At 42.8% G+C, this 26,630-nt stretch overlaps 1 protein-coding gene across 1 annotated transcript in view; it reads right to left on the bottom strand.

The window, feature by feature from the left end:
• LOC310867033 (low-density lipoprotein receptor-related protein 1B-like) overlaps positions 1-26,630 on the bottom strand; it is a gene marked incomplete at its 5' end in the record, with an annotated part of 569,593 nt that overhangs the window by 170,147 nt on the left and 372,816 nt on the right. The window contains 7 exon segments of the mRNA XM_083776826.1: positions 841-963; positions 2,909-3,058; positions 3,666-3,779; positions 5,678-5,797; positions 6,890-7,018; positions 8,348-8,473; positions 14,154-14,346. Coding sequence (XP_083632952.1) covers positions 841-963; positions 2,909-3,058; positions 3,666-3,779; positions 5,678-5,797; positions 6,890-7,018; positions 8,348-8,473; positions 14,154-14,346 — 955 coding nt within the window.

Genomic DNA, 26,630 nt, shown 5'->3' with positions numbered 1-26,630 from the left:
TAGGTTTTCTAATCTCAATTGCACCCAAAAAACATGAACTTTTAACATTCAGTAGATTTTCTGTGATCTGGGGTTTTCTGGCTCAAACAGGTGCTCTGATTTGCCGGCAGTAAGTGACATCACTTACTGCAAATCCCATATTATGTCAATGGGATTTGCCAGCAGATGTCACTGTTTTCACTGTGTTGCCTGTTTTCATTGTAGCTCAAAAGGCCCCAAAAAACCCCAAAGAAAACTTCAGACCACAGAAAAATCCACTGAATGTTCAAAGTTCAGGTTTTTTGGGCGTAATTGAGGTCATAAAACCTAAAAGAAAAAAGAAAAATAAATGAAAATGAATGTCATAAAACCTTTAAAAAATGCACCATCAAAACTTTTAGATGCTGTTTTGTGGAGGAAGAATGATTAGGATTTTTTATTGTGATCTCTCGCCCCTGGAAATATATAATCCTTTGGTTTCTGTTGTGTTTGAACAATAATAGCAATTCAAAACAGTTGTCCTCAAAACCACACCTCCAGTAAGCCGTCATAAGAACGGGAGGTGCGCTCATGATCACGGCAGCAGAGCCTGTTTCTCTAGCACTATAGAAACATGTTATTTTGCATTATGCTATGCTTTAGCTATTGAAAAATAGCAGATCTACAAGCTCATAGCGCGCCACCGAGTGGCGCGCTACGAGCTTGTAGGTCTGCTATTTTTGAAAAATCGTGAAAAGGCGAGACATATTTTGGGGGTACTTGATATGAAATAGTTTGAGCACCACTGGATATACTGTATAGAAACATAGGTTCTTCAGAAAACTGTCATGATTCTGTGTAATGAAAATGGCGAGGGCTTACCGCACTGGAACTCGTCGGCGCCGTCCTCGCAGTCCTTCTGTCCGTCGCACAGCCACACACTGGAGATGCAGTTCCCGCTGGGACAGGCGAAGTGTCCCTCCTCGCACTTCTGCCCGCGGGACACTGAATGGGGGGACGGAGGACAACACAGATAAGGACACAGTAACACAGGCAAAGTGTCCCTCCTCGAACTTCTGCCCACGGGACACTGGAGGACAACACAGATAAGGACAAGTCGCTATGCCTCCATCTCGGGGGTATTAGCCGTGATTGAGGTCATTATCTTTGCCTATAAGCTCTCTTTCCCGAATCTCTAAACTCAGCCTTCTTTAATTGCCTTCGCCAAAAACTAAATCTCAGAGGATTATAACGACTCCTCTAAGTCTTTTTTCTAATTGGAGCGGACAGTCGTTCTGTGCATTATTTTACGGCACTGTTGCTCGACCCGAGAACCGTGATCCACCGGGACGTGTTTTATGTTGTTTTATATTTGTTAAATTGTTAAATTTGTTAAATTAACCCTCTAACACCCCCATTAATTTCTACTTGCAAAAAATAGATTTCAACCTTACTACTACTTTGTACTACTAGGACTGACACTAAAACATATGTTAAAAAAAAAAAAAAAAAAAAAAGTTTGATGTAAAATGTATAATAATTATATAATAATATAATAAATTCATAATTTACATTTGGGGGATCTCTTTCACAATAATGAATAAAACATGTTCTAGACATTCTAATGATCACAAAAAAAACATATATTACAATTATTGTACCTACTTTTATTAGGGTAAAGGTCAAAAGTCTTAGGTTAATTTTTTTTTCAAAAGTCCAGACATTTTTAATTTGTGTGAATTTCAGCCTCTGTGGGGGGTATTTATATGCAAATATCATGACCAATGGCATTGAAATGGCATTGCAATGAACATCACTGATGACGTTCAGGTGAAAAAAGAACAGAAAATAATAATAATTTAGTAATTAAATAAAATAAGATTGTTGCTAAAAAGCAACGCTGGGTCTTAGAGGGTTAAATAAGAAGAAGACGAAGAAAGTTAAAAAAAGAAAATACAGGCATGGTATACATTTATGACTGTGGTAGGCATGTAACGATACACTCGACTCACGACACGATACGTATCACGATATGAGGTTCACGTCTTCACGTCACAATGCGATTTTTCACGATATTGTCAGCACAATTATTTTCCAGACAAATCTTTTTTTTTTAATGATTTATCTTCCCCCCCAAGCTCCCCTCTACTACTGAAAGTGACTGCGTGGAGTCTGTCTCATTTCTCTCCAAAAGCACGTGAATATGATGGAATATGATTACAGCTCACATTTCATATCACACACTAGCCCCCCTAAAAATATATATATATACATTGATACATATCGATATACGATATATCGTTACATGAGAAAATCGATTCGAGTTAGAATCGCGATTCTAATGCCGTCCGATTCAGAATCGATTCTCATTTTCCAAAAAAATCTTGCACAAATGTACCTGTGCATGCAATGCATTATGGCCTGGGTTTCTGCATAGTGCATTTACTACCAGCTAAGCCAAGCCTGCCAATTGTATTTATTTTACACCTGTTTTAATACTAATGTATTGTTCTGGTATTGAGTGAGGAGAGATTTTGTAACTTTTGTACTGGTTCAAATTTGTGCAAGCTAAATAAACGAGACATGTTCTTACTCTTGGAATTAACCTTTGTGTGTTTAAATCATTCAGTTGATAAAACCTTTACAATCATACAAGCTTTTTACTAAATGTACTTTCATGCCAGAAGACTGGAGTAGATCATGCTAAAATTCTATTTAATTGTTTTTAATAAGAATTAAAAAAAACTGCTAAAAAAATCTCTTTTGAATCGAGAATCGGAAAAATCGAAAAGATTGTTTTTGAATCGAATCGTCATACCCCAAGAATCGGAATCAAATCTAATCGTGGGACACCTAAAGATTCGCAGCCCTAATGCCTAGACTGTGGTGATGACCAAAAATAGATAGTGTAAATAGTGTTTGGAGGAGGAGGAGAGGGGAGAAGACTCACCCTGGCAGTTGGTCTCGTCGGCGTAATCTCCACAGTCGTTAGCCCCGTCACAGAGCCATGAGGGGTGGATGCACAGAGACGTGGAGTTGCAGCCGATGAAGCCCTTCTCTTTCACCCCCAGCTTGTAGAAGTGTGAGCAGTCTGTGTGGTCTGGAATACATAAACACAGCGACAGTCTGTGTGGTCTGGAATACATAAACACAGCAACAGTCTGTGTGGTCTGAATATATGAACATAGCAACAATCTGTGTGGTCTGGAATACATAAACACATGCACAGCGCCTCCTGATCACTTCACACTACAAGGAGGGGGGACTACAGTATGTTTGCTGTGAATAATAAGTCGGATCTAAGCCACTGACTAGATCCATTTGATCTGTCAAGGGCATTTGGGTGGGAACCCCAATTGGTGTTAGCATCATGCTATGCTTTAGCTATTGAGAAATAGCAGACCTACAAGCTCAGAGCGCGCCACCGAGTGGCGCGCTACGAGCTTGTAGGTCTGCTATTTTTGAAAAATCGTGAAAATGTGGCACAAATCTTTGAATATATATTTTTTCAGAGTGAACGTTTTTAACTAAAATCTTTGCTTCTGAGGGGGGGTCACTGGAACAACATATTTTCAGATGGGGGTCGGCGGCAGATTACATATATTTTTGGGGGTCCTTGACATGAAATATTGAGCACCACTGATATAGAAACATGGGTTTTTCAGAAAACTGTCATGATGTAGAAGACAAAAGGCCGGGAGGCTTACTGCAGTTCTTCTCGTCCGAGGCGTCGGCACAGTCGATGACCTGGTTACACCAGGCCGAGCCGGGCACACAGCTCCCGTCCTGGCACGCCGATTCCGAGGATCCGCACGTGACGTCTGGGAGAGAACAGAAGAAACAACTTGAGAATCTGACTTCACTACGGGGCGCTCAGCAGTAAATAAAGTAAATAACCCATTCTGACCGGGCACCCATTTTGGTGTCGGCATCATGTCATGCTTTAGCTATTGAAAAATAGCAGATCTACAAGCTCATATCGCGCCACCGAGTGGCGCGATACGAGCTTGTAGGTCTGCTATTTTTTGAAAAATCGAAGAGCGACTGACATTTCTAGAATCTGATCTCAGGTCAGAATGGGTTAATCAGACCAGTGTGTGTCCAGTGGAAACCCTCGTATGAATCTGATCTCAGGTCAGAATGGGTTAAAGTAAATAAAGCACGTATGGCTCAAATGTTTACTACCTGTCAGTGGGGAGTGTTGGCTGATGAATGAATATCAACATCCTAATAGATCCTAATACTGGGGGGGGGTCAAATCATGACAGGCAATTCCGGCTGTCAAAATATATTTCAAACATTTTGTTTGAAATATAGACACTCGTGCTTTCCAAGGTGTGATTTACGGTCCTACGGGGAGGAGGAGTAGGACGCCGCTTCACCTCCCAATGTATGAATGAATGGATAATTTATGCTTCGTCCCGCGATGGTGTCGCGCACGCAGACCTCTACGCTCACAACAGTCGCATCTGTGATGCGATGTGAGCTTGTATATCAGCTGTTCTGTGCGCAACACTGTTGCGCTTTGAAGTATAAATGTCTCCTATAGGGTGCGTCTCACTAGCCAACTCACAAGGTTGAATGAACTGAAACCAGCGCTCCCAAAATCAACAGGCGTGGAGATCTGTTGGGAATTGATTACATGAAGGCCTATGGTCCAAAAAAAAGCCCCAAAAATATACTTAAAAAAAAATACAATCCATGGTTAACGTCATTATTGCCACTTGCCGATGCTTCCGATGCTTGCGGAACTCGACTTCGTCTCGTTCCTGACGGCATCACGTTAACCCACACCCTCTGGTGTAATATTGCTTAAGTATATAGCATAGTTAGCAATAGTTGTCTCTGGCTGCGCATTCGCAAAAGACTATGTGATGCCATTCTAGTCTCCTTCCTGGAAGCACAGCTGGAACGCACTTCTTGGAAAGCACATTAATTATGAAAACACCCCCCGCTGCCTCTCACGCTATAGCTCTCTCTCATTCTGTGTAGACTGTATATACAGTATACTGCCTCAAGGCCAGAGGCGTCAGTGCAGCAGAGTATAAAATCATATGGAGATAGAAAAATATTCAAAATGCCAAGAAATAGCGTTCCGACTGAATACAGCAAACAACAACAACAACAATAAGAGATGCAATTTGGTCAATACGAAATCCTTTCTTTGACCAGTTTTCAACCTGATGCAAAGAAGCAACCTTAAACGGTTTCTAGAAAATAGGCAGCTTTTCCGCCCAGGTGGTGCCAGTAGTCGTGGGGGGGGGGGGGGTGCTGCTTGCTCTGGCGACAGCCGACAGGGGGTCCTCTTCCAATTCCACCGCCGTCGCGTGAGAACCTTGTATCTCCGCATCTCATCTTTTAGTGATTTCTTTTTCATAAATGAATTCCCTTACTTTGACAGCGTCGTGGGAAAAGTAGCAATAGCTGTGAGCTAGCTTGCACAGTGTCAGCTATTTTATGGAAAAATATGGAACTTGGATCCACATGGGTTCTTTGTTCAATTCCCTGCAAACTAAACAGTCACATACAAGGTTTCCACACGAGAGAGAGAGCGACAATTTGCCCATCCCCGACCGAGGCTCATTAAACCAGCCAAGGCTTAGCGCAGCATGTAGGCTAACACGGTACATTAGCATGGGGTTTTAGTGAGGTGGGACGAAGGGGGCTTCCGACCGAGGCAGGGCGGGGATGGAGCGAGAGGGAGGATCCAAAGACTCACTGTTACAGAAGCCCTCGTCCGAGTTATCGCCACAGTCGTCCACGCCGTCGCAGAAGCGACTGTTGGCCACGCAGCGCTGGTTGTAGCAAGGCCTGAAGCCCCTCCTGCAGCTTCTGTTGTCTGGAGGAGACGCAGGGAAACATAAATGTCTTATATTAGTCACCTGCTTGTAGTCGACGGCAGCTCTCTACTGCTTGGCTGCTTTTTACAGGAGCTGCTGGTAGCTAGGGATGTAATAGCCTATCTGGACAGCTGCTGAGTTAACCTATTTAGACCTAAGTTCGATTCTACAAAATGTCTTCTAAGTCATGACAGTCTGAAAAATCTGAAAAACCCAATTTTTCTATGTCAGTCGTTCTCGGACATTTTCCTGTCAAGGAAACAACAAAATATGTTCTTCCAGGGACGCCCCCAGAAGCAAAGATTTGAGTTAAAAAGGTTGGCTCTGAAAGAATAAATATTCAAAGATTTGCACTACATTTTTACGATAAAAATAAATAAATAGCAGACCTGCAGTACAAGCTATGAGCTTGTAGGTCTGCTATTTTTCAATAGCTAAATTATAACATTGTGCTTAAAACACCAAAAGGGGTTCCCGCCCAAAATGGGTTAATCTGCCATTCTGGTCATTATGATGTTCATGCAGGAAACTTTCCTTACAGAATATATATTCCAAGATTTGCAAAAAAAAAAAAATCCTGATCTTTTGAAATAGCAGAACCACAAGCTCATAGCGTGGCACAAACTGACGCGCTATGAACTTATATATCTGCCTATTTTTGAAAAGCCAAAGTATGAAAGAATGCTTTCTAGCTGAAATTAAACTGACGCTTTCACTGTAAAGGTATCAAATAATGTTGTGGATTAAAAGTACAACAAATGTTACAAAATGAAAACAAAAGTATAAAGAAAATGGAAATACTTTATTAACCCATTCTGACCGGGCACCCATTTTGGTGTTATAGCATCATGTTATGCTTTAGCTATTGAAAAATAGCAGATCTACAAGCTCATAGCGCGCCACCGAGTGGCGCGATACGAGCTTGTAGGTCTGCTATTTTTGAAAAATCGAAGAACGACTTTTCTTTTTTTTTTTTTTATCTGATCTCAGGTCAGATTGGGTTAATCAGACCAGTGTGTGTCCAGTGGAAACCTCGTATGAATCTGATCTCAGGTCAGAATGGGTTAAGTACAAAATGCAGTGTGCTTTACCACAGTATTGCATCTTCTCATCAGACTTGTCCTTGCAGTGGGCCATGCCGTCACAGGTCAGCTGGTAGTTGATGCACTCGCCGTTCCCACATTCAAATTCAGTGTGGATGTTGCAGGAGGAATTTTCTGCTGCAAGAGAAGTGCACGAGTGTGAGGAAAATATGACAGAAAACAGAGACAAAATAATCAGTGGTTCTCAAACATTCTCATTAGGCCTGTCAAAAAAAATCGATTTGAGTTAGAATCACGATTCTAATGCCGTCCGATTCAGAATCGATTCTCTTTTTTTTTTTATGTTTTATTATTATTTTTTATTATTTTTTATTGCACAAATGTACCTGTGCATGCAATGCATTATGGCCTGGGTTTCTGCATAGTGCATTTACTACCAGCTAAGCTAAGGCTGCCAATTGTATTTATTTTACACCTGTTTTAATAATAATGTATTGTTCTGGTATTGTGAGAAGAGATTTTGTAACTTTTGTACTGGTTCAAATTTGTGCAAGCTAAATAAATGAGACATGTTCTTACTCTTGGATTTAACCTTTGTGTGTTTAAATCATTCAGTTGATAAAACCTTTACAATTATACAAGCTTTTTACTAAATGTACTCTGCTTTCATGCCAGAAGACTGGAGTAGATCATGCTAAAATTCTATTTAATTGTTCTTAATAAAATAAATAAAAACTGCTTTAGAATCGGGAAAAAATCTTTTTTGAATCGAGAATCGGAAAAATCGAAAAGATCGTTTTTGAATCGAATCGTCACCCCAAGAATCGGAATCGAATCGAATCGTGGGACACCTAAAGATTCGCAGCCCTAATTGTCATGTTAACACATTGTGTGCCCAGTGCTGCCCACGCTACACTTTCAAAATAGTAACCCAGGGTGCCCACATTTGACCATTTACCATATTTTGTTTTTATAAAAAAACATATATATTCTTTTGCTAAGACGTCCACAGACGTCTTGAGCACCACATACGGGTAATTCCCAGGACGTCTGTGGACGTCTTGGTCACACAAGCTGAGTTTACAGCTACAACCTGTTTTAAGGACCCCCAGATTGTTGCCTATTCTCACCATAGTCCAAATATCAATATCACAGTCAAAATATTTCGTGTTTCATAAAACATTTTCTTAAAACAATGCATCAAAAATATCAGCTCTAGAGGTAAAGAAAATATGGTTTTAGTGATTGTGAAGAAAGGCGCAACCGTTTTCTCAGTGCTTCAGTGGTTGTGATGCAATATTAAGAAATGAATCAATTTACCGGTACCCTACACCTTCAAGAATAAGAGTGTTAAAAACCAACACAAACCAGAATTGAAAGCGAAAGTGAAAACAAATGAAACATGAAATCACACAATGCCACAATTGGTGTTGTAGAAACCTACGTAGCAGTGCTTAAAACAGGCTGTTAGCATCAATGAAGCTCCCGGTCCTTCAAACAACTTACACACGCATCTGTTGTCGTCGAGCAGCACACGCTCGCCGCGGCACGCACAGCTGACCCGCCCTTCCGCCGTCAGGAGGCAGAGGTCACCGCAGCCGCCGTTCAGGTGGTGGCACGGCGACAGCTCGCCTGGCAGAGACAGAAAACATACATACATAAAAAAGACTGAACTTTTGGAAAAAGGTTTCAACAGTGGCGAAAGTATACTTTAAGATTATTTTTTGAGTGGTACGTGCTGGCCGCTCCAAGGAACAAAGGAACAAAGGAACAAAAATAACATTGGGCACCCTGGGTCACTATTTTGAAAGTGCACTAAACTGCCTCCCCCTGGCCAGCCGGGGCGCCTGATGGAGGGGAAAGGAACTGGTTGGAATAACGTGTTCCTTCCACGCGCTATACGTCCAACCAGGGGAACTCCCCCCTGTCAGGTGTAAAGGAGCAACTTGGACACTCAGGCATGAAGGAAGCATAAGTTCAAGTCCGTTGCTCTCCCCTTGTCCCCCATATATGGACTAGGTTGGCGGAGGGTGTGTAGAGCCCAGGATCGCATTAGATGATTGACAATTTGACACAGGGGTGAAAAATGTGTTACAAAATCGTGGGATAAAAAAAATATATATATAAAAAAATATATATTTTGAAAGTGTTGTGTGGGCACACAATGTAACAGTTGGTGGTTGCATTTTCACGCTATAGTGTTCTGGCTTCAGCTCGTTATAAAAGCACACATGTGAGGATGAAAAGTGGAGGGCCATCGGCGCTGGGCAAACCCACACACTGTGCAGCCATTAACCTCTCTAATACCATGTCATTATAGCTGGAAAACTATCGGAGATTTTCAAAAGTCGTCGACAATGACGAATAGTCATTCTCTACTGAACACCTACAGTGAAGTGGATAAGTATCTTAACAATTATGGCTAAAAGCATGCTTCCTTCTACGCCCTGCTGCGCACGCACGCACGCACACACACACACACACACACACACACACACACACACCCCGTCCGTCCGTCCGTCCGTCTGGGTGGAAACCTCATATGTCCAAAGCTGTTTTACTTTTCAGGATTCAAATTCAAAAACAGCAAAAAGTAGCAGATCGACTCAATGCTCAAAAAACATATCGCGAAGTATCGGCTACTTTTGACACAAGGGGCTCCATCTGGCGCCACCCTTATCCCCTAAACCCCTAAACGTATTTGCCATTTTTTTTACTATTTCGAAAAAAAAAAACATTTTAAAAATAGTTCAACTAGCCGATCTACATTGAGACATTGTGAGCTTGTAGATCGGCAATTTGAACTATTTAAAAAGGTTTTTTTAAATAGTAAAAAAAAATGGCAAATAAGTTTAGGGATAAGGGTTAAGGATATTATAGCCCAAGGTGTAGGAGGTTGGGAGGTTTGTTGTCCGACAGCAACGACAGTGGTTTAGTCTTTCTCCTATTAGCCCATTCTGAATGGGCACCCATTTTGGTGTCAGCATCATCTTATGCTTTAGCTATTTAAAAATAGCAGATCTACAAGCTCATATCGCGCCACCGAGTGGCGCGATACGAGCTTGTAGGTCTGCTATTTTTGAAAAATCGAAGAGCGACTGACATTTTTAGAATCTGATCTCAGGTCAGAATGGGTTCATCAGACCAGTGTGTGTCCGGCGGAAACCTCGTATGAATCTGATCTCAGGTCAGAATGGGTTAGTGCCTCTCCTATAGTCTCCTACAGTGCCTGAGCTGCTCTGTGAGAACGTGCAGTGATACCCAGCCCTGTTCTTTACGTAAATTGCCACTTCTTTCCAGCGCGAATGACACTGAAGTGACAAAGGAAACCCTTGGAAACGGCATTGCCTCTAGTCTAAACCCTCCAGGCCTCCAGCAGCCATATACACTTCACTCTTAATGAGACGGGGAAACTGCCTTTTGTGTCTTGGAACATCTGGAGGTTTCCCAGTATGGCCTCGTCCTCGCTTAGTCGTATTGTGGTGTTCCTGAACAACGTTATCCCTGCATTAAATACACATTATAAACCGGAGGTTTGAATACCATGGCCAGTATGGCTGACGTTGTTTTCAGCGATGGCGCTCGGCTGTGTTCACAGCGACCATGGTTGAGTACAGAGTGACGTAGAGAGTGTGCGCTGTGACTGGCCAGTCGCTGTGATTGACAGCCTACACCTAAACCTAACCCTAACCTTAACCTCAGTAAAACTATACCTAAACCTAACCTTAACCTCAGTAAAACTATACCTAAACCTAACCTTAACCTCAGTAAAACTATACCTAAACCTAACCTTAACCTTAACCTCAGTAAAACTATACCTAACCCTAACCTTAACCTCAGTAAAACTATACCTAAACCTAACCTCAGTAAAACGATACCTAAACCTAACCTCAGTAAAAATAACGCAGTGGCTGGAGGGCGTTTCCAAGAACCCGAATCCGAGGACGAAACCATGCTAGCGTGTTCACTTGGACTGCACGCAGGCAGGGCGGTGCAGACATAACCTGACTCCGCCCGCCACCCTCGGCAGAGTCAGGTTAGTTAGTGCAGACATGTCGGGGGCATGGAAAGTAGGTGGGGGACTAATATTTACTATTCTATGTGCCTATACTATTCGGTAGCGCAACTCGAACGGCTGGTGGCTGACCAGTCGTGACGCTCGGCACGGCCACTCGCTCGGCAGTGCCTCATGCATGGCTCAAGGCCACCAGAGACGGCGCGCCTTCCGTGAGCCACGTGAGACAATAATACTTCCGGCTGGGAAAGCCGGACTACAGACTGAAACCATTTTTAAAATTCATAGTCTGCAATTTAAAGGACCTATAACATAAAATTCTACTTTTTCAATTTCTTTTGTGTTTTTGGAGCTCCCATGTGTGTTTTCTATCCCCACAAATAACCAATTTTGAACAATCAGGCTTTCATGTCATATGGGTGTTTTAATGGAAATTGCTCTCAGAAACAGCTTGACTGATTTTGGCCTCATTGTGATCAATGTCACCCTACTTTGTATAATTCCTCCATTTCTTCAGTCTTCAGTTGCAAATTTGCATTTCCACTTTGTTTACAATGTCCACCATTGTTGATTTTCCAAGCTGGCATGGAATGGAAACAAGCCTGGTTTTATCTAGCATGATTATTATAATGACTCAAATATTAAATAATCTGCATATCAGCACCCTCTCCACCTCAGGACAGTGTGGTACTGTAGCTAAAACTGCTTTCAAAGTCCAGAAAGAATTGAAGGCCTGGTTATATCAGAGTGGTGATTGAGGCTCAAACCATTAGAAATAACTTTGAGGGACATAGACCATATGATTATTAAATATTAAAAGCAGTTTTAAAATGCATGTTATTTGCGCTTTAACATTTTCTTCTTTTTCCCTCTTAGGACATATAGAGTATAGTTTGGCATGTGTGATTATTTGCCATAAGGAGATAAATGAGCAGACTCTCCTCTCGGCAGCCATTGGGACGCGCTAAAGCCCACTAAACCCCCATGTATGTCCTACTTTGAAGCACCACGCGGTACCACCACCACCACCACCACACTTCAGAGACCTCCTCCAAGCCGACACAGGGATACTCTTTCTTATTAATTGCATCCTGAAACTTAACCTATTTAGGCCTGAGGACGATTCTACAAATATCTTCTAAATCCTCATTTTTTCTGAAAAAAACTCATCTTTCTATATCAGTGGTGCTATATAGTTCATGTCAAGGACCCCAAAAATGATAGGTAATTGGCCGCCGACCCCCCCCCCCCCATCTGAAAATATGTTGTGTCAGGGACCTCCCAGAAGCAAAGATTTGAGTTAAAAAAACGTTCGCTCTGAACGAACATATTCAAACGTTTGGGACACATTTTCAAGATTTTTCAAAAAGAATAGCAGACCTACAAGCTCATAGCGCGCCACTCGGTGGCGCGCTATGAGCTTGTAGATCTGCTATTTTTCAATAGCTAAATTATAACGTAATGCTTGAAACACCAAAAGGGGGTTCCCGCCCGGAATGCGTTAAGCTTCTCCCCCATGGTAAATAAGACCGCGCCCTCGTTCATCATTCCCACTAATTTCCTTCTTCCGTGCGTCAAAACAAGAAGCCAGGGACACAATCTTACATTAACCAACCAATCTGGGGACAAAACTTACTAAAAGGACTCCCAGAGCCTCGGAAAACAACACCAAACTGTGAAAAACAAACAAGTATGCAAAGCGAAAACTCATACAAGTGGTGCCAGATTACGAGATATACTTCCCTCTGGCATTCTCTTGCTTGATTACTGTTGGAAACCACATAAGCATTTTCCCAAAATACAACACATTAATATACTGTATACACAAAGTACACACAGCATGCAGACACCCTCATTGTCCCATGACACAAAACACAGTGGTGAAAAGTAACTAAGTATTTATTATTATTTTATTTAAATTTTTATCCCACGATTTTGTAACCCAGTTTTTCTTTTTCACCCAGTGCCAATTATCTAATGTAATCCTGGGCGCTACACTTCCTCTGCCAACCTGGGGGGGGGCAGCGGACTGACCTCATGACTCCTTCTATGCATGAGGAGTCCAAGCTGCTTCTTTTCACCTGACAGAGGGGAATTTCCCCGGCCGGACGTAGTGCGTGTAAGGGACACGTTATTCAGACCAGTTCCTTTCCCCTCCATCAGGCGCCCCGGCTGGCCAGGGGGAGGTAGTTTTAGTAACTAATTAGTAATTATATAGTACAGAGCTTCACCGCAGCCACTGTAGTACTAATTTTGAGGTACTTCTAATACACTATACTATTTCCTAGTTATTTAAAAACTTTAGTTACCACTTACTTTGTTGATTTAAAAGATACTGTGCATTTATCTCACAAACGTTGGGTGGAGGATGTTATGTCACATCTCAAACACGAAGAACTGAAATATACAATCAGGGGCTCCACTGAAATATACCAGAGTTTGGCAACCGTTTCTAACCTACTACGCGGTAGTATTTTCTACGTAGTCATGGACCATCGACCATTTTCTTTTCTTTTCAAAAATGATTTAATAGCACAGGCAGACTCTTCACATACTAGAGAATGTCTGAAATAAGTGTCAGAGCTGAAATCGACATGTAAATATTTATAAATGCTTAAACATGTAGCTAGGTGTAATGTTATAGAGACCACAGAAGTGAACCTTTCAAGCCTGTTTCTCTGCAAGACATTACTCTATAAGCCATATCTCCAAAACTGGTGGGTCAAACTGAACAACCAATACGTCAATTTGAAGCTATGATTCCCTGCTTTTATATGACATGGAAAAACACAAATTAAAAAAAAGTCCAATGGCAGTCCCTCAGTCAAATTTGGTCACATATTATAAGCTCATCCCCGGGAGAAGGCAGAAGGGGTACTGTCAGTGGCGTGCACAGACATTTAGAGGGGCAGGTGCTTAAAGTGAAAAAAAGGGCACCTTGTGCTGCGCATTTTGGGGCGGGAACCCATTTTGGTGCTTTAGCTATTGAAAAATAGCAGATCTACAAGCTCATAGCGTGCCACCGAGTGGCGCGCTACGAGCTTGTAGGTTTGCTATTTCTTTTTTTATAGAAGAACCACTGACATAGAAACATAGCTTTAGATTGTGGGGGACCTAAATAATATAGTAGAAGCGGTTTTTATCAAGATTTGATCAATGTCACCGCATGGTCCACAAAAAATAAAACGTTTTTTTTTTTTTTTTTTTTAGCACATTGCCAAAAGGGCAGGGGGTGCTCTAGCACCCCCTAGTGTCTATCTGTGCACGCCACTGGGTACTGTATATATATATACTCACAGTTGTTGGTGTCTCTGGCCACGGCCACAATCCCCATGGGTTGGTGCGGTATGTCCGCCCTCAGAACCTTGGTGTCGCCGCCCGTGTACTTGTTGGAGCGCAGCACGGCCCGCCGGGCCCAGTCCGACCAGAAGATGAAGTCCCCGTAGATGGCCAGCCCAAAGAAGGTTCCGGGACCCGATTTAACGATGACCTACACAACAACAAAATGGGGCAGAGCAAGAGTTTTTATTAATATACCGCTGCTGTAGGGGGGCTAGTGGTGCATTCTGGGACCGCAACGGGATCTGCTGCTGCGTGCGGTGGTGGTTCTCAACCTGCGGGTCGGGGACCCTCAGGGGGGGTCCTCCCCCACATCATGATGTGAAAGTGCTTAAAGGACCACTTCACCACGTTTCAACCTATCTTCATATAATAAGTCACTAATAATCATGATAAAATGGCACAATTTTTTTCTACTCAGTCTGTGTCTCATAGGAGGGCTGTGGGCAGTTTAGAAACCGTCCTCCAGTGACATCATCATTAGGCAGGTGGCTTCCATTTTCGCGTTGCAACTTTTCAGGACTAGAAAGCACTGCAGTTTCTATTAGCTTGTATTCCCCATCGATGATGTCACTGGAGGACGGTTTCTGAACTGCCCACAGCCCTCCTATGAGACACAGCCAGAGAAGAATAGGTTAGGTTAGATAGGTTGAAAAGTGGTCCTTTAATTTATGTATTTCTTTTGTTTTGTTATGAACATTGAACTAATGTAAAGAGCAGTTGACAAACCCATTCTGACCGGGCACCCATTTTGGTGTCAGCATCATGTTATGCTTTAGCTATTGAAAAATAGCATATCTACAAGCTCATAGCGCGCCACCGAGTGGCGCGATGCGAGCTTGTAGGTCTGCTATTTTTGAAAAATTGAAGAACGACTGCCATTTTTAGAATCTGATCTCAGGTCAGAATGGGTTCATCAGACCAGTGTGTGTCCAGTGGAAACCTCGCATGAATCTGATCTCAGGTCAGAATGGGTCATTGGATCCTTTGGAACACAAGGTTATGTTTGTTCTCCTTTTGCATGTTGGTTTAGGGCAGCAAAATGACAACATAAGACGTGATGTGCATATATCTTGTAACACAGTTTTTAGGGGCGCTATAGCGCCTCCTATGTCCATCTTTGAGGGTGTGTGTGAAGACAAACATTGTCCTAACACAAACATTAAATGCCATTGATAATGAATGGCCAGCATCGAGTGTTTTTGTAAACACAAACACTGAAGACGAAAGGTGAGGACGCAAATTGTGATTGGCCGGAATGAGATGATGCATGATGATAAGAAGAGCGCCCCTCACTTCACACGGGTGTGATTTATTGTTTCATACAAGCAATAGGACAGGGTGGATAAAGGAAAGGAACAAGTACAACTGTAACCGACTAAACACCAGATAATTCATAGAAGAAAGACAGGAGCCAGAATGGGGAAAAGGACAGAAACAGTAACATCACGGAGCAGCCATAAGTCTATGGTTCCCCCCCCGTGACGTACAAAAGCGCCTCTCATTTCACACGCAAGTGTTTCACACAAATTTCCTGAAAACGAATGGTTTTGGACTTACAAGGTCTCCACCCGACGACTGCGCAGCACCAGAAAATGGCCGCCACTGCTATACCCCCGTAGCCTACATTATACGCACAGTAGAGACCTGCAGCGGGTGGCGGATTTAGCCGCGGTTGCCGCGGGTAAGCGCAGGTTTAGGGTTGCTTTGCAGTCCCATGGCACTTTGCGGATATATAAATTGGATTGGATCCGCTGATCTCTAACGCACAGATAACACCGGCTGAGTTGTTTTCGCACGGGATACCCCGATACGATCTTGTCCTTCTTGTAAAATTTAATATCTGCATGTCGGCCCACAAAAAGCCATCAGTGAGCAGAGCGGAGGGTTGAAACAGACAAGCAGACATCAGCGCGGCGCGGCTATGCAGCAGGAATATTAAAACGGACGAGAGCATAATAATGTTTCAAGTCATTAATCACCGCATCACCCCCGCCGCCCACAACACTGCTTAACCCAGTTAGGCCTGACGTCGTCGACATTTAAAAAAAGAATCTTCAAAATGTTTGAAGAAAAAATGTATGTTTCTGTATCAGTGGTGCTCAACATTTCATGTCAAGGACCCCAACAATTATAATATGCCTCCGCCCCCCCCCCCCCCTCCCCCCGATGAAAATGTTCACTCTGTAATAATATATATATTCAAAGATTTGATTTTCACGATAAAAAAAAAAAAAGCAGACCTACACGTTCATAGCGCGGCACTCGGTGAGCTTGTAGATCTGCTAACTTTTCAATAGCTAAAGTATAACATTACACCAAGACCAGACCTATAACTATGCCTAAAATCATATTTACAAAACGTTTCAGATGAAGAGAAAACCAAGAGATTTGAATCGAATATTTAGAAAAAGTCATGCAAGGGGGGAACTTTCTCAAGACTTCATGGGCAAAGAAAATCCACTTCAAAAATCGGTCAGAAAGACCGCCCCGACGTGCTGTAGTGTTAAAACCCCGAAAGGGGGTTCGCGCCCAGAATGGCTTAACCCATTCTGACCTGAGATCAGATTCATACGAGGTTTCCACTGGACACACACTGGTCTGATTAATCCCATTCTGACCCGAGATCAGATTCTAAAAATCTCAGTCGCTCTTCGATTTTTCAAAAATAGCAGACCTACAAGCTCGTAGCGCGCCACTCGGTGGCGCGCTATGAGCTTGTAGATCTGCTATTTTTCAATAGCTAAAGCATGACATGATGCTAACGCCAAAATGGGTTCCCGTTCAGAATGGCTTAACCCAGATGTTGGGGGGAGTAAATGACAGTGTCATTGGCAGGGAGGCAGGGATCCATCAGACGGCTCCTTTAGGGACTTTCTCTCCTCCGGATCGGAGGGGGGACATCGGTGGCTTCCAGCGGCTCCGCCACTCGCAGCCATTAAGCCATTTTGGCCGGGTACCCCCTTTGTGTTTTAAAACCTTATGTTATAATTTAGCTATTGAAAAATAGCAGATCTACAAGCTCGTAGCGCGCCACCGAGTGGCGCGCTACGAGCTTGTAGGTCTGCTATTTTTGAAAAATCGTGAAAATGTTGCCTCGAATTTGGAATATATTTTTTCAGAACGAACGTTTTAAACTCAAATCTTTGCTTCTGGGGAGGTCCCTGGAACAACATATTTTCAGATGGGGGTCTCGGAGGCCAATTACAGATCATTTTTGGGGTCCTTGACATGAAATATTGAGTGATATATAGGCCTAGAAACATGAGGTATTTCATAAAACTGTCAGGATTTAGAAGACATTTTTTTCAGGCCTAAATGGGTTAAGAGGGACACGCTTGTAAGCAGGATGGCATTAGCCTGGTGCCATACCGGGATTAATAGGACAGGTGTTGATTAACCCATTCGGGGCGGGAACAACCCCTTCTGGTGTTTTTTACTAGCATTATGCTATGCTTTAGCTGTTGAAAAAAAATAGCAGATCTACAAGCTCATAGCACGGCACTCGTGTAGGTGACTTGTAGGTCTGCTATTTCTTTGAAGAATCGTGAAAATGTGCCTCAAATCTTTGAATATATGTTCTTTCAGAGTTTCAGTAGGGTAGGGTAGGGTCCTGGAACAAAATATTTTCAGATGGGGGGTTGGAGGCCAATTACATATAATTTTTGGGGTCCTTGACATGAAATATTGAGAACCACTGATATGGAAACATGAGGTTTTTCAGGGAAGAAAAAAAAATACATTTAAAAAAAGATATATATATTTCGACGTCAGGCCAAATTGGGTTAAAGGAACCCAGCGTGGGAGAGAGCAACAACTAGCCATCAGGAGAGAGAGAGAGAGAGAGAGAGAGAGAGAGAGAGAGAGAGAGAGAGTGAGGAAGGATGGCTTGGAGGAAGGTAGAGAGACAATGCCAGATGGGTCAGGATGGACCATATTGATGGGAAATTAGATTCATGGAGACGTCAGGTTTTTCCAACCGGCAACTAATTATACTTGCGTGTGTGCCAAAACCGTAAAGGGCGCTCAGCGGCCCCTAGTGGTAAGAGAAACCGTGCATCTGGGCTTTAACCCATTCTGACCTGAGATCAGATTCATACGATGGTTTCCACTAGGACACACACTGGTCTGATCAAACCCATTCTGACCTGAGATCAGATTCTAAAAAAAATGTCAAGTCGTTCTTCGATTTTTTCAAAAATAGCAGACCTACAAGCTCGTAGCGCGCCACTCAGTGGCGCGCTATGAGCTTGTAGATCTGCTATTTTTCAATAGCTAAAGCATAACATGATGCCGACACCAAAATGGGTTTCCCGTTCAGAACGGGTTAAGCTGTTATATTAATGAATGTGTTTGGTGGTTGCAGAGAAGAAAGTATATGTGTCTATAAACGTGTCAAAATGTTTACGGTACTGTAGACAGACAGGCGTGGATGGAGAAACATGGAGGAAGTATGAATAAAATGATTGAACTCGACGCGAATCGTCTCTCTCGGTCGGTTCGGGTGGAAACCTCTTATGTCCAAAACTGTATATACTTTGCACTATAGGATTGAAATCCAAAAGCGTCACAATAAGCAGAACTACGAGCTCGAAATGGGGTGCAACGTAACGCGCTGTGTGCGTGTAGAAAGAAGATCATGCTACTTTGTGTGACGCTGCAAGTATAGGGCGTTAACGTCCATTTTCTCAAAATGAGTTTTTCCTCATACTGTACTTGGGACAAAGAATCTCCAGTTCTGTTGCACATACATACACCAGACTTTCCAGTTTTATTCATATCTATATCCCGCAGATATTTACAGAAGGGATTGTTGATATATCATTCATAGCCTGTATAAATCACATTTTATTCCTAAAAACATGGCGAAAAAAATTGTTTTTTTATGCCTGTTGTCTGATGTATGTGAGTGATAATTAGAGATATCTAAAATCCCATCTGTAATTAGCACATATAATGCAATCCATCATGCAAATTAGAACATATAATGCCTCATTTGCATATTTAAACATATACTTTCAGAAAAGTTGTAATACAAAAAAAGCTTAGTCTTAATGTAAGTAATCAACTGGAGAAGTTTCATTGTGATAGCTATTAGTTAACTTTTTTTTCCCTATTCACCTACCGTGTCTCGCCTTAAAGGTATATTCAGTGATTTCACTCAAAAAAACTTAGGTTTCGTTTTTGGCTGTGGGACCCAGCCTTTCGTCCAATCACGATAGAGAGTCAAAAACGAAACCTAAGGTTTTTTGACCCCCAGGGGTTAACTGGGGACAGGGAGGAACTCCTTATATGGCCAGCACACTCTATAGTAGGGAGGATTATCACAACAAAACAAAAAAATAAGTGATATTTGAATTAAGTGAAATCACTGAATATACCTTTAACGGAGAAACACAAAAAGTTGACATAAGAGGTTTCTAAATGACAGCAACAAAATGATGGGTTGGAGCATAACCCAACCGCTATCCTTTGAGACCCCAAATTACGCTATTATACTGTAACTGCTGATCAGGAAATGGAAACGGCTAACGTATAAGCTTAAGCACCGCCGCCGGTATATTTTCATTCCACACAATTGCAGACAATAATTAACCCTCGGCACATCACATGTCAGACGTGCGGTCGGTCTCCAGTCGATGACGGTGACGCGATCCCATGTGACATGTCGACACATTAGCTCAGATCGCACATCATCGACTCCACTCCGACAGCGGTAAACCGCCAGCGAGAGAGCGAGCGAGCCAGGCAGGCATCCTCGCGCGGCGCTCTCAATTAATTATGCGGTCTCTCTCCTCCACCGCTTTAAAAAGGTCGCCTTTTTGCGACTGCTTAACCCATTCTGGGCGGGAGAACCCCTTTTGGTGTTTTAAAGCATTATGTTGTGCTTTATGGCTATTGAAAAATAGCAGACCTACAAGATCATAGCGCGCCACTCGGTGGCGCGCTATGATCTTGTAGGTCTGCTATTTTTTTTTAAATCGTGAAAAGACGAGACATTTTTTTTTAAATATATTCTTTCAGAGTGAACGTTTTTAACTCAAATCTTTGCTTCTAGGGGGTGGGGTGGGGGTGGGGGGTGGGGGTCAGTGGCCAATTTCATATTTCGGGGGTACTTGATATGAAATAGTTTGAGCACCACTGGATATACTGTATATAGAAACATAGGTTCTTCAGAAAACTGTCATGATTTATATAAAAGACATATTCCTCAATTTCGACGTCAGGCCTGCACGGGTTAAACATGTTGACATGTCCCCTCAACATGCGCTCCGCGTTGCCCTCTCCGAGGAGCTCTGACTGGGTTAATGACATGGCGCTGTGGCTCTGGGAGGGAGAGAGAGGGGTGGAGGAGCCAGGCTAGACACCCTGCTCATCTCGTCTCTGTCAGAGAGGAGAGTGGAGAGGACCACGGTGTCACCGGAGTGGGGAAGACCTGTCACTGTGGCTCCATGTCACAGTGTGTCATGACACTTTGGAGAGGAGAGGAGGCCCTTCAGGCTCTCTCTGCTGGAATAACATTACTTATGAGTCGATATTATACTGCAATGTAGAAATTACAAGTATACCCGGGTATGGAAAATGTATTCAAAGTGCCGAAAGTATATATAGTTCAAAACGTTCACTCTGAAATATATATTCAAAGAGTTCCACACACATTTTCACAACTTTTCAAAAAATAGCAGAGCTACAAGCTCGTAGCGCGCCACTCGGTGGCGCGCTATGAGCTTTTAGATCTGCTATTTTTTTTCAATAGCTAAGAGGTCCCTTCAGGCTCTGGTTGGAATAACATTACTTGAGTCAATATACTGCAATGTAGAAATTACAAGTATATGAAAAATGTATTCAAAGTGCCAAAAGTAGAAAGTAGTAAATGGTAAATGGTGCATTTATATAGCGCCTTTATCCATGGCGCTTTACATTATAGATTGTGCATTACATTCACCCATTCACACACACATTCACACAGCGATGGCGGAGGCGGAAACCATGCAAGGCACCAACTAGCACATCGGGAGCAATTATGGGGTTCAGAGTCTTGCTCAAGGACACTTCGACACTAACTCTGGGGGAGCCCACAGGGTTCAAACTGGCAACCTTGCGGTTGCGATCCAGCCACTCTACTGCTGAGCCACCGCCGCCCTAGTAAGTAGTAGTAAGTTTTCTAATGTATGAGATTTTGCCTCTGAGATGTAATGGAGTAGAATTTTAAAAAGTACTGAAAACTCCAGTAAAGAAAAATATACCTCAAACTTACAAACGTAACTTACAATACAGTACTGTATTTGAGTAAATGCACTTAGTTACTTCACACCACTGGCTCCAGGACGCCTCTACCCACTGCTTTAGCGCGTTAATACTTTTCATGGGTTCAATACTCAAAGACTCAATTAACCACTTTCACTTGTTCAAACATGGCTTAAAATAGCCCATCTATACGTGCTCACTATACACAAAGCATTGGTGAGCTTGTAGATCTGTTATTTTAGCTACTTCTGCGTGATGGCACTCTTGTCTTGTATGACAAAGTATGCCATTGATTTACGGGGGAAAAAAAACGTATGTAAAAAAAAATATGGATGCAAGGATTCTACCTGACAGCAATGATATGCGTCGCACACACGCACACGCACACGCACACACACACACACACACACACACACACACACACACACACACACACACAGGCATGCACGCACGCACAAAGGAAGGACGACCCGTGCACGCAATGCATCCTATATCCCTCCTCCACCCAAACCCCCCCGGAGAACCCATAAGCTGTGCTGCAGTTCGGTTGACAATCAGCTTCCTCTCTTTTAATTTTCACATTTTAATTGGTACTTTGACGGCTTTACCGCGGCGCCCGCGGGGGTCTCTCTCTCTCTCTCTCTCTCTCTCTCTCTCTCTCTGCCTCGCAAAGCCTTCATTAGCAGGACTGTACAGTACAGAGGGGGGGGGGGGGGGGGGGGCAGGAGGAGGAGGAGGGGGCGTCTGTGAGCCCCTGCAGCGACCCCCGCTCCGCCCGCTGCAAGGATGGGTAACTAACCCATTTGTGACATGAGATTCTACAAAAAAAAAAGTCTTCTAAATCCGGACAGTTTTCTTGAAAAAGCTTATGTTTCTACGTCAGTCGTTCTTCGATTTTCCACAAAAAATAGCAGACCTACAAGCTTGTAGCGCGCCACTCGGTGGCGCGCTACGAGCTTGTAGGTCTGCTATTTTTTCAATAGCTATAAAGCATAACGTAAGGGGTTTCCCGTCCAGAAGGGGCTAATTGAGACGGGCCGAGGTGGCGAGACGCCGAGGTTATGTCAAAGCACAAATTGAAATCCGACGGCATAGAAAGGTCACCGAGTGATGTAATCCTTTACATTACATATACATATATATATATAGGGATGTATATACGGATACTTATACTTATTACTTTTTTTGGATTTTTTGCAGGATCAAATACATTATGCATGCAACCTCTCTGGGATTGGGGGAAAAAAAAAAAAAAACTCGGAGAACCTCTGCAGTGCACACAGCCGCACGCACGCACGCACGCACGCACGCACGCAGGCACGCACACACGCACGCACGCACACACGCGCACGCACGCACGGCGCTGAGCTCCTGTACTTTAGCAGGGAAATGACTTCTATAATGAAGTAAACCAGGGGCTCTCACGGTGATGAAATATGAGAGAAGAAAGAACAGCGAGTGGGTATTTGAGAAGGCCGTCCATTCATCGCCTCCTACCTACCTCGATGGGGGACGGTGAAGAGATTACGTGGCAGATGGAACATTGGTTCATCTTCGAAGCTGAAAGGGGCGGGGGGGGGGGGGGGGCAGATCAATTTGACATTCCGTTCCTGAACGTATGTCCTTGTGTGTCTCAAATGCCGACGCCTGCCTGCCATCACACGGAACAGAGCTATACCGTATATATACAGTATGGCTGGCGGGAACACCTTTTGGTGTGAGCATTATGTTATGCTTTAGCTATTGAGAAATAGCAGATCTACAAGCTCATAGCGCGCCACCGAGTGGCGCGCTATGAGCTTGTAGGTCTGCTATTTTTGAGAAGTCAAAGAACGACTGACATGGAAACATGGCTTTTTCAGAGAACTGTCAGGATGTGGAAGACATTTTTTGAATCTGATCTCAGGTCAGAACGGTAAACTGTCAGGATGTAGAAGACATTTTTAGAATCTGATCTCAGGTCAGAACGGGTTAAAAATAAGGGAAACATCATGGGGGCCCTTTTATGACCACTTGACAATTAGCATTGATTCCACTGAAGAACACTAGAAAGAAAAATAAATAAAATTTATAAATAAATCATGGCATATTTTAACAATATCCACACATACTCTTCAATCATACTCTATATTATGCCCAGAAAGTTTCAAGTGTTTACCTTCATCCTACTGGGAATTATTGGCGAAAAACTGTCTTTTCTCAAAACCTTTACACCTGGATTATCTGTGGGCTACAATGTTTTACTTTTTGATGTTGGCAGAGTAAAAATCCACATGGATGTCTTCATGCTTATGTTCTTCATTAGTTTGTATTGTGTTTAGACGCAATGCACGTTCATTCTGGTCTATAAGCAATGCCAAAGAACAACTTGCAAAGTGATTCAATTGTAAAATGTTGTGCAAATCTTATCTTGAATTCTTTCAGAGCGTTTTTTTTTTTTAGCCTTGCATATGTGGGTCGGCAGCCAAATACATATAATTTCTAGGGTCCTCAACATGGCATATTGAGAACCACTGATATAGAAACATGAGGGTTTTTGGGGAAACTGTCAGGATTTAGAAGACATTTTAAGGCATTTAACTAAATGGGTCAAGTTAAAATATGGAGATAAGAGGTCTTGGCCTGACAATAATATTGTCAGGCATAAGCATATTATACTTATAATTGGCATAACTAGGCTGTCCATGGTGTTTTATTTCTGCACTGTCATCATGTGTCACAACATTGATTCAAAGGGCCCGCAGAGCACAAAGGAATTGAGAAACGACATGACTTTGGTGTCTTTGCTGTGGAGTTTTCTAATGAACAATTCTTTTCCGGTATAAACTCTAGGTGGAATGAAAGTTTCATGCGTCTTGGTTTTATAATTATAAAGAATACAAAGCCTCCCAGCAACCAGGTTAAGACAGCATTGAGCAATACAAATGTAAGCATGCATGAAATATGAAATCTTGTACTGTGCAAAAGGAAAACAGCGCCAGTGAAATATCTACAGTAGCCGAAATGTGGCGTACGTAATCTTATTTTATTGTGCGTGCGTGCGTGCGTGCGTGCGATACAATACACTATAGTCAGACAACTCATCAGTGTGTCTAACCTTGTCCAAATCAATATTCTCAGTTACTTCAAGCTCCGCTCGCTGCTATTTGAGAAGGGAAAGGAATCTATAATGCTGGTATGTTGTCAATAATATGGCAATTCTTCACCGTCTGTGGCTTCTCGCTGTGAGTGGAACACAGACAAATAAGACTGACTACATAATTATCTCTCTAGCAGAAATCGGCACTACAGAATTACCCAGTCTCCATAACATCTACACCACTCGCTGTATGAAAAAAGCCCATAACATCATGGAAGACACCAGCCACCCCGCAAATACCCTGTTCAAACTACTCCCCTCCAAAAAACGCTACCAGAGCATCAAATCTCGTACCACCACCCGTCTCAGTAACAGTTTTTACCCCCAGGCAGTCAGGCTGCTGAACAGCTGACCTTGAACTGTATTGCACTTCACTTCACTTGCACTTTCTTTTACTGTTTTTTGTCTTTTCTTGCACCTTAGATGTTTGTTTATGTCCTGTGTATGTAAGACGGAGAGTGCTCTGAGCAAAATAATTTTCATTGTATGTATACTCTGTATCTATACAAATGACAAATAAACCTGAACCTGAACCTGAACCTGAGAGCTACTTCTGAATCACAGCGAGCAGCGGCTTCAAAGTTTTTAATTCCAAGGACAACCGGTCCACCACATATTGTATACAATGGTGTTGTTGCAGATTGCATTTTCTCATGCCATAGATAGCTTTACAGCATGGACTTGTCTGCCTGCACCATCATTAGTGTTGGAAAAATGTTAGTCTGCACTGGATATTGATCGATTGATTGAATGATTGAAGTATCTATTAACAGCAGTTTGCAGAATTGCAGTACATTTCAACATCATTTTCAAACAACTCAATACAAAAGCTGTCAACTGTGAGTGGACGACGCCATCGAGCATTGCACTTGTTTACGAGAGGGTCCACCATTTTCAATTCATCATATTATGCACACTGATACACTCAGATGCACCGAGTTCACTCAGGCTATTGGCTAATTAGTTTGCGTCGCATAAATGTGTTTTGTTTGTTTAAAAATGATATCTGCTGCTATAGTGTTCAAATGGTTAACACCCCGACCGGCATAAACAGAGTTCTCCGTCCTATCAAATAGTAACGCCCAGCGCTCAGCACGGAGATTAATAAAAGTCAGGAGATTTATTGATATCAAAACCGATCGCATCACTCCACAGGCTGGGAGCGTCTGATGGGCTAACATTCGATGTCATTTCCGGGTTGGGACCTCCATTTTAGCGGATGAGACCGAAAATCTTTAAAACGTGAATACCTCTTGATCGAAATCATTCCGTCCAACTCTAAGCAAAGATTATGTTTTAGAGTTTAGGCGGCCCACCGCTGGCCCCGTCGATAGTCACGTTAGAATTAATCATATACCTCCCCGTTGTTGTCGATTAATGGTCCTAAATAATACATTTGTGGCGTTAATGTACCAAAATGGTCTCGCGTAGCGGTTGGTATTTGTCCCACTGAGCGGCTTCGCTCTGTGAAATCGGCGGTTGGGAACTTCTGGTCTAGACCAGTGGTTCCCAAAGTGGGGTCTGGGGACCCCTAGGGGTACTTGAGGGAGTTCCAGGGGGTCCCTACTGTAGCTCAATTAGAGATAGTTAGGAACCTAAATGGACCCTTGTGGGTCTGTAACTCAGATAGTGTCCATTTGGTTCCATTTGTACACTCTCAGAGTTAAATTGACAGCGGTTTTACAATATAAATTGGGCTACCGGAGATAGACATGCCATTAAATTGGCGGTTCGTAGCATAAATGCGTGTGAAACTGGGGGGTCCATGAAATTAATATGTTTCGGAATCACTGCTAGACCGTAAAAAAAAGATCCTCCATTTTCGGGGTCACTGGCATGTGTTTTCAAATGGGGCCTAATAAATGTTGATTTGGAGGTCCTTGACACGAAAAAGTTTGGGAACCCCTGGTCTAGCCCATTCTGACCGGGCACCCATTTTGGTGTTGGCATCATGTTATGCTTTAGCTATTGAAAAATAGCAGATCTACAAGCTCATATCGCGCCACCGAGTGGCGCGATACGAGCTTGTAGGTCTGCTATTTTTTGAA

The sequence above is a fragment of the Protomyctophum parallelum genome (genome assembly GCF_964188405.1).
Source record: "Protomyctophum parallelum genome assembly, chromosome: 11".
Classification (NCBI taxonomy): Eukaryota; Metazoa; Chordata; class Actinopteri; order Myctophiformes; family Myctophidae; genus Protomyctophum; species Protomyctophum parallelum.
This window is presented reverse-complemented; position numbering and strand designations above follow the sequence as displayed.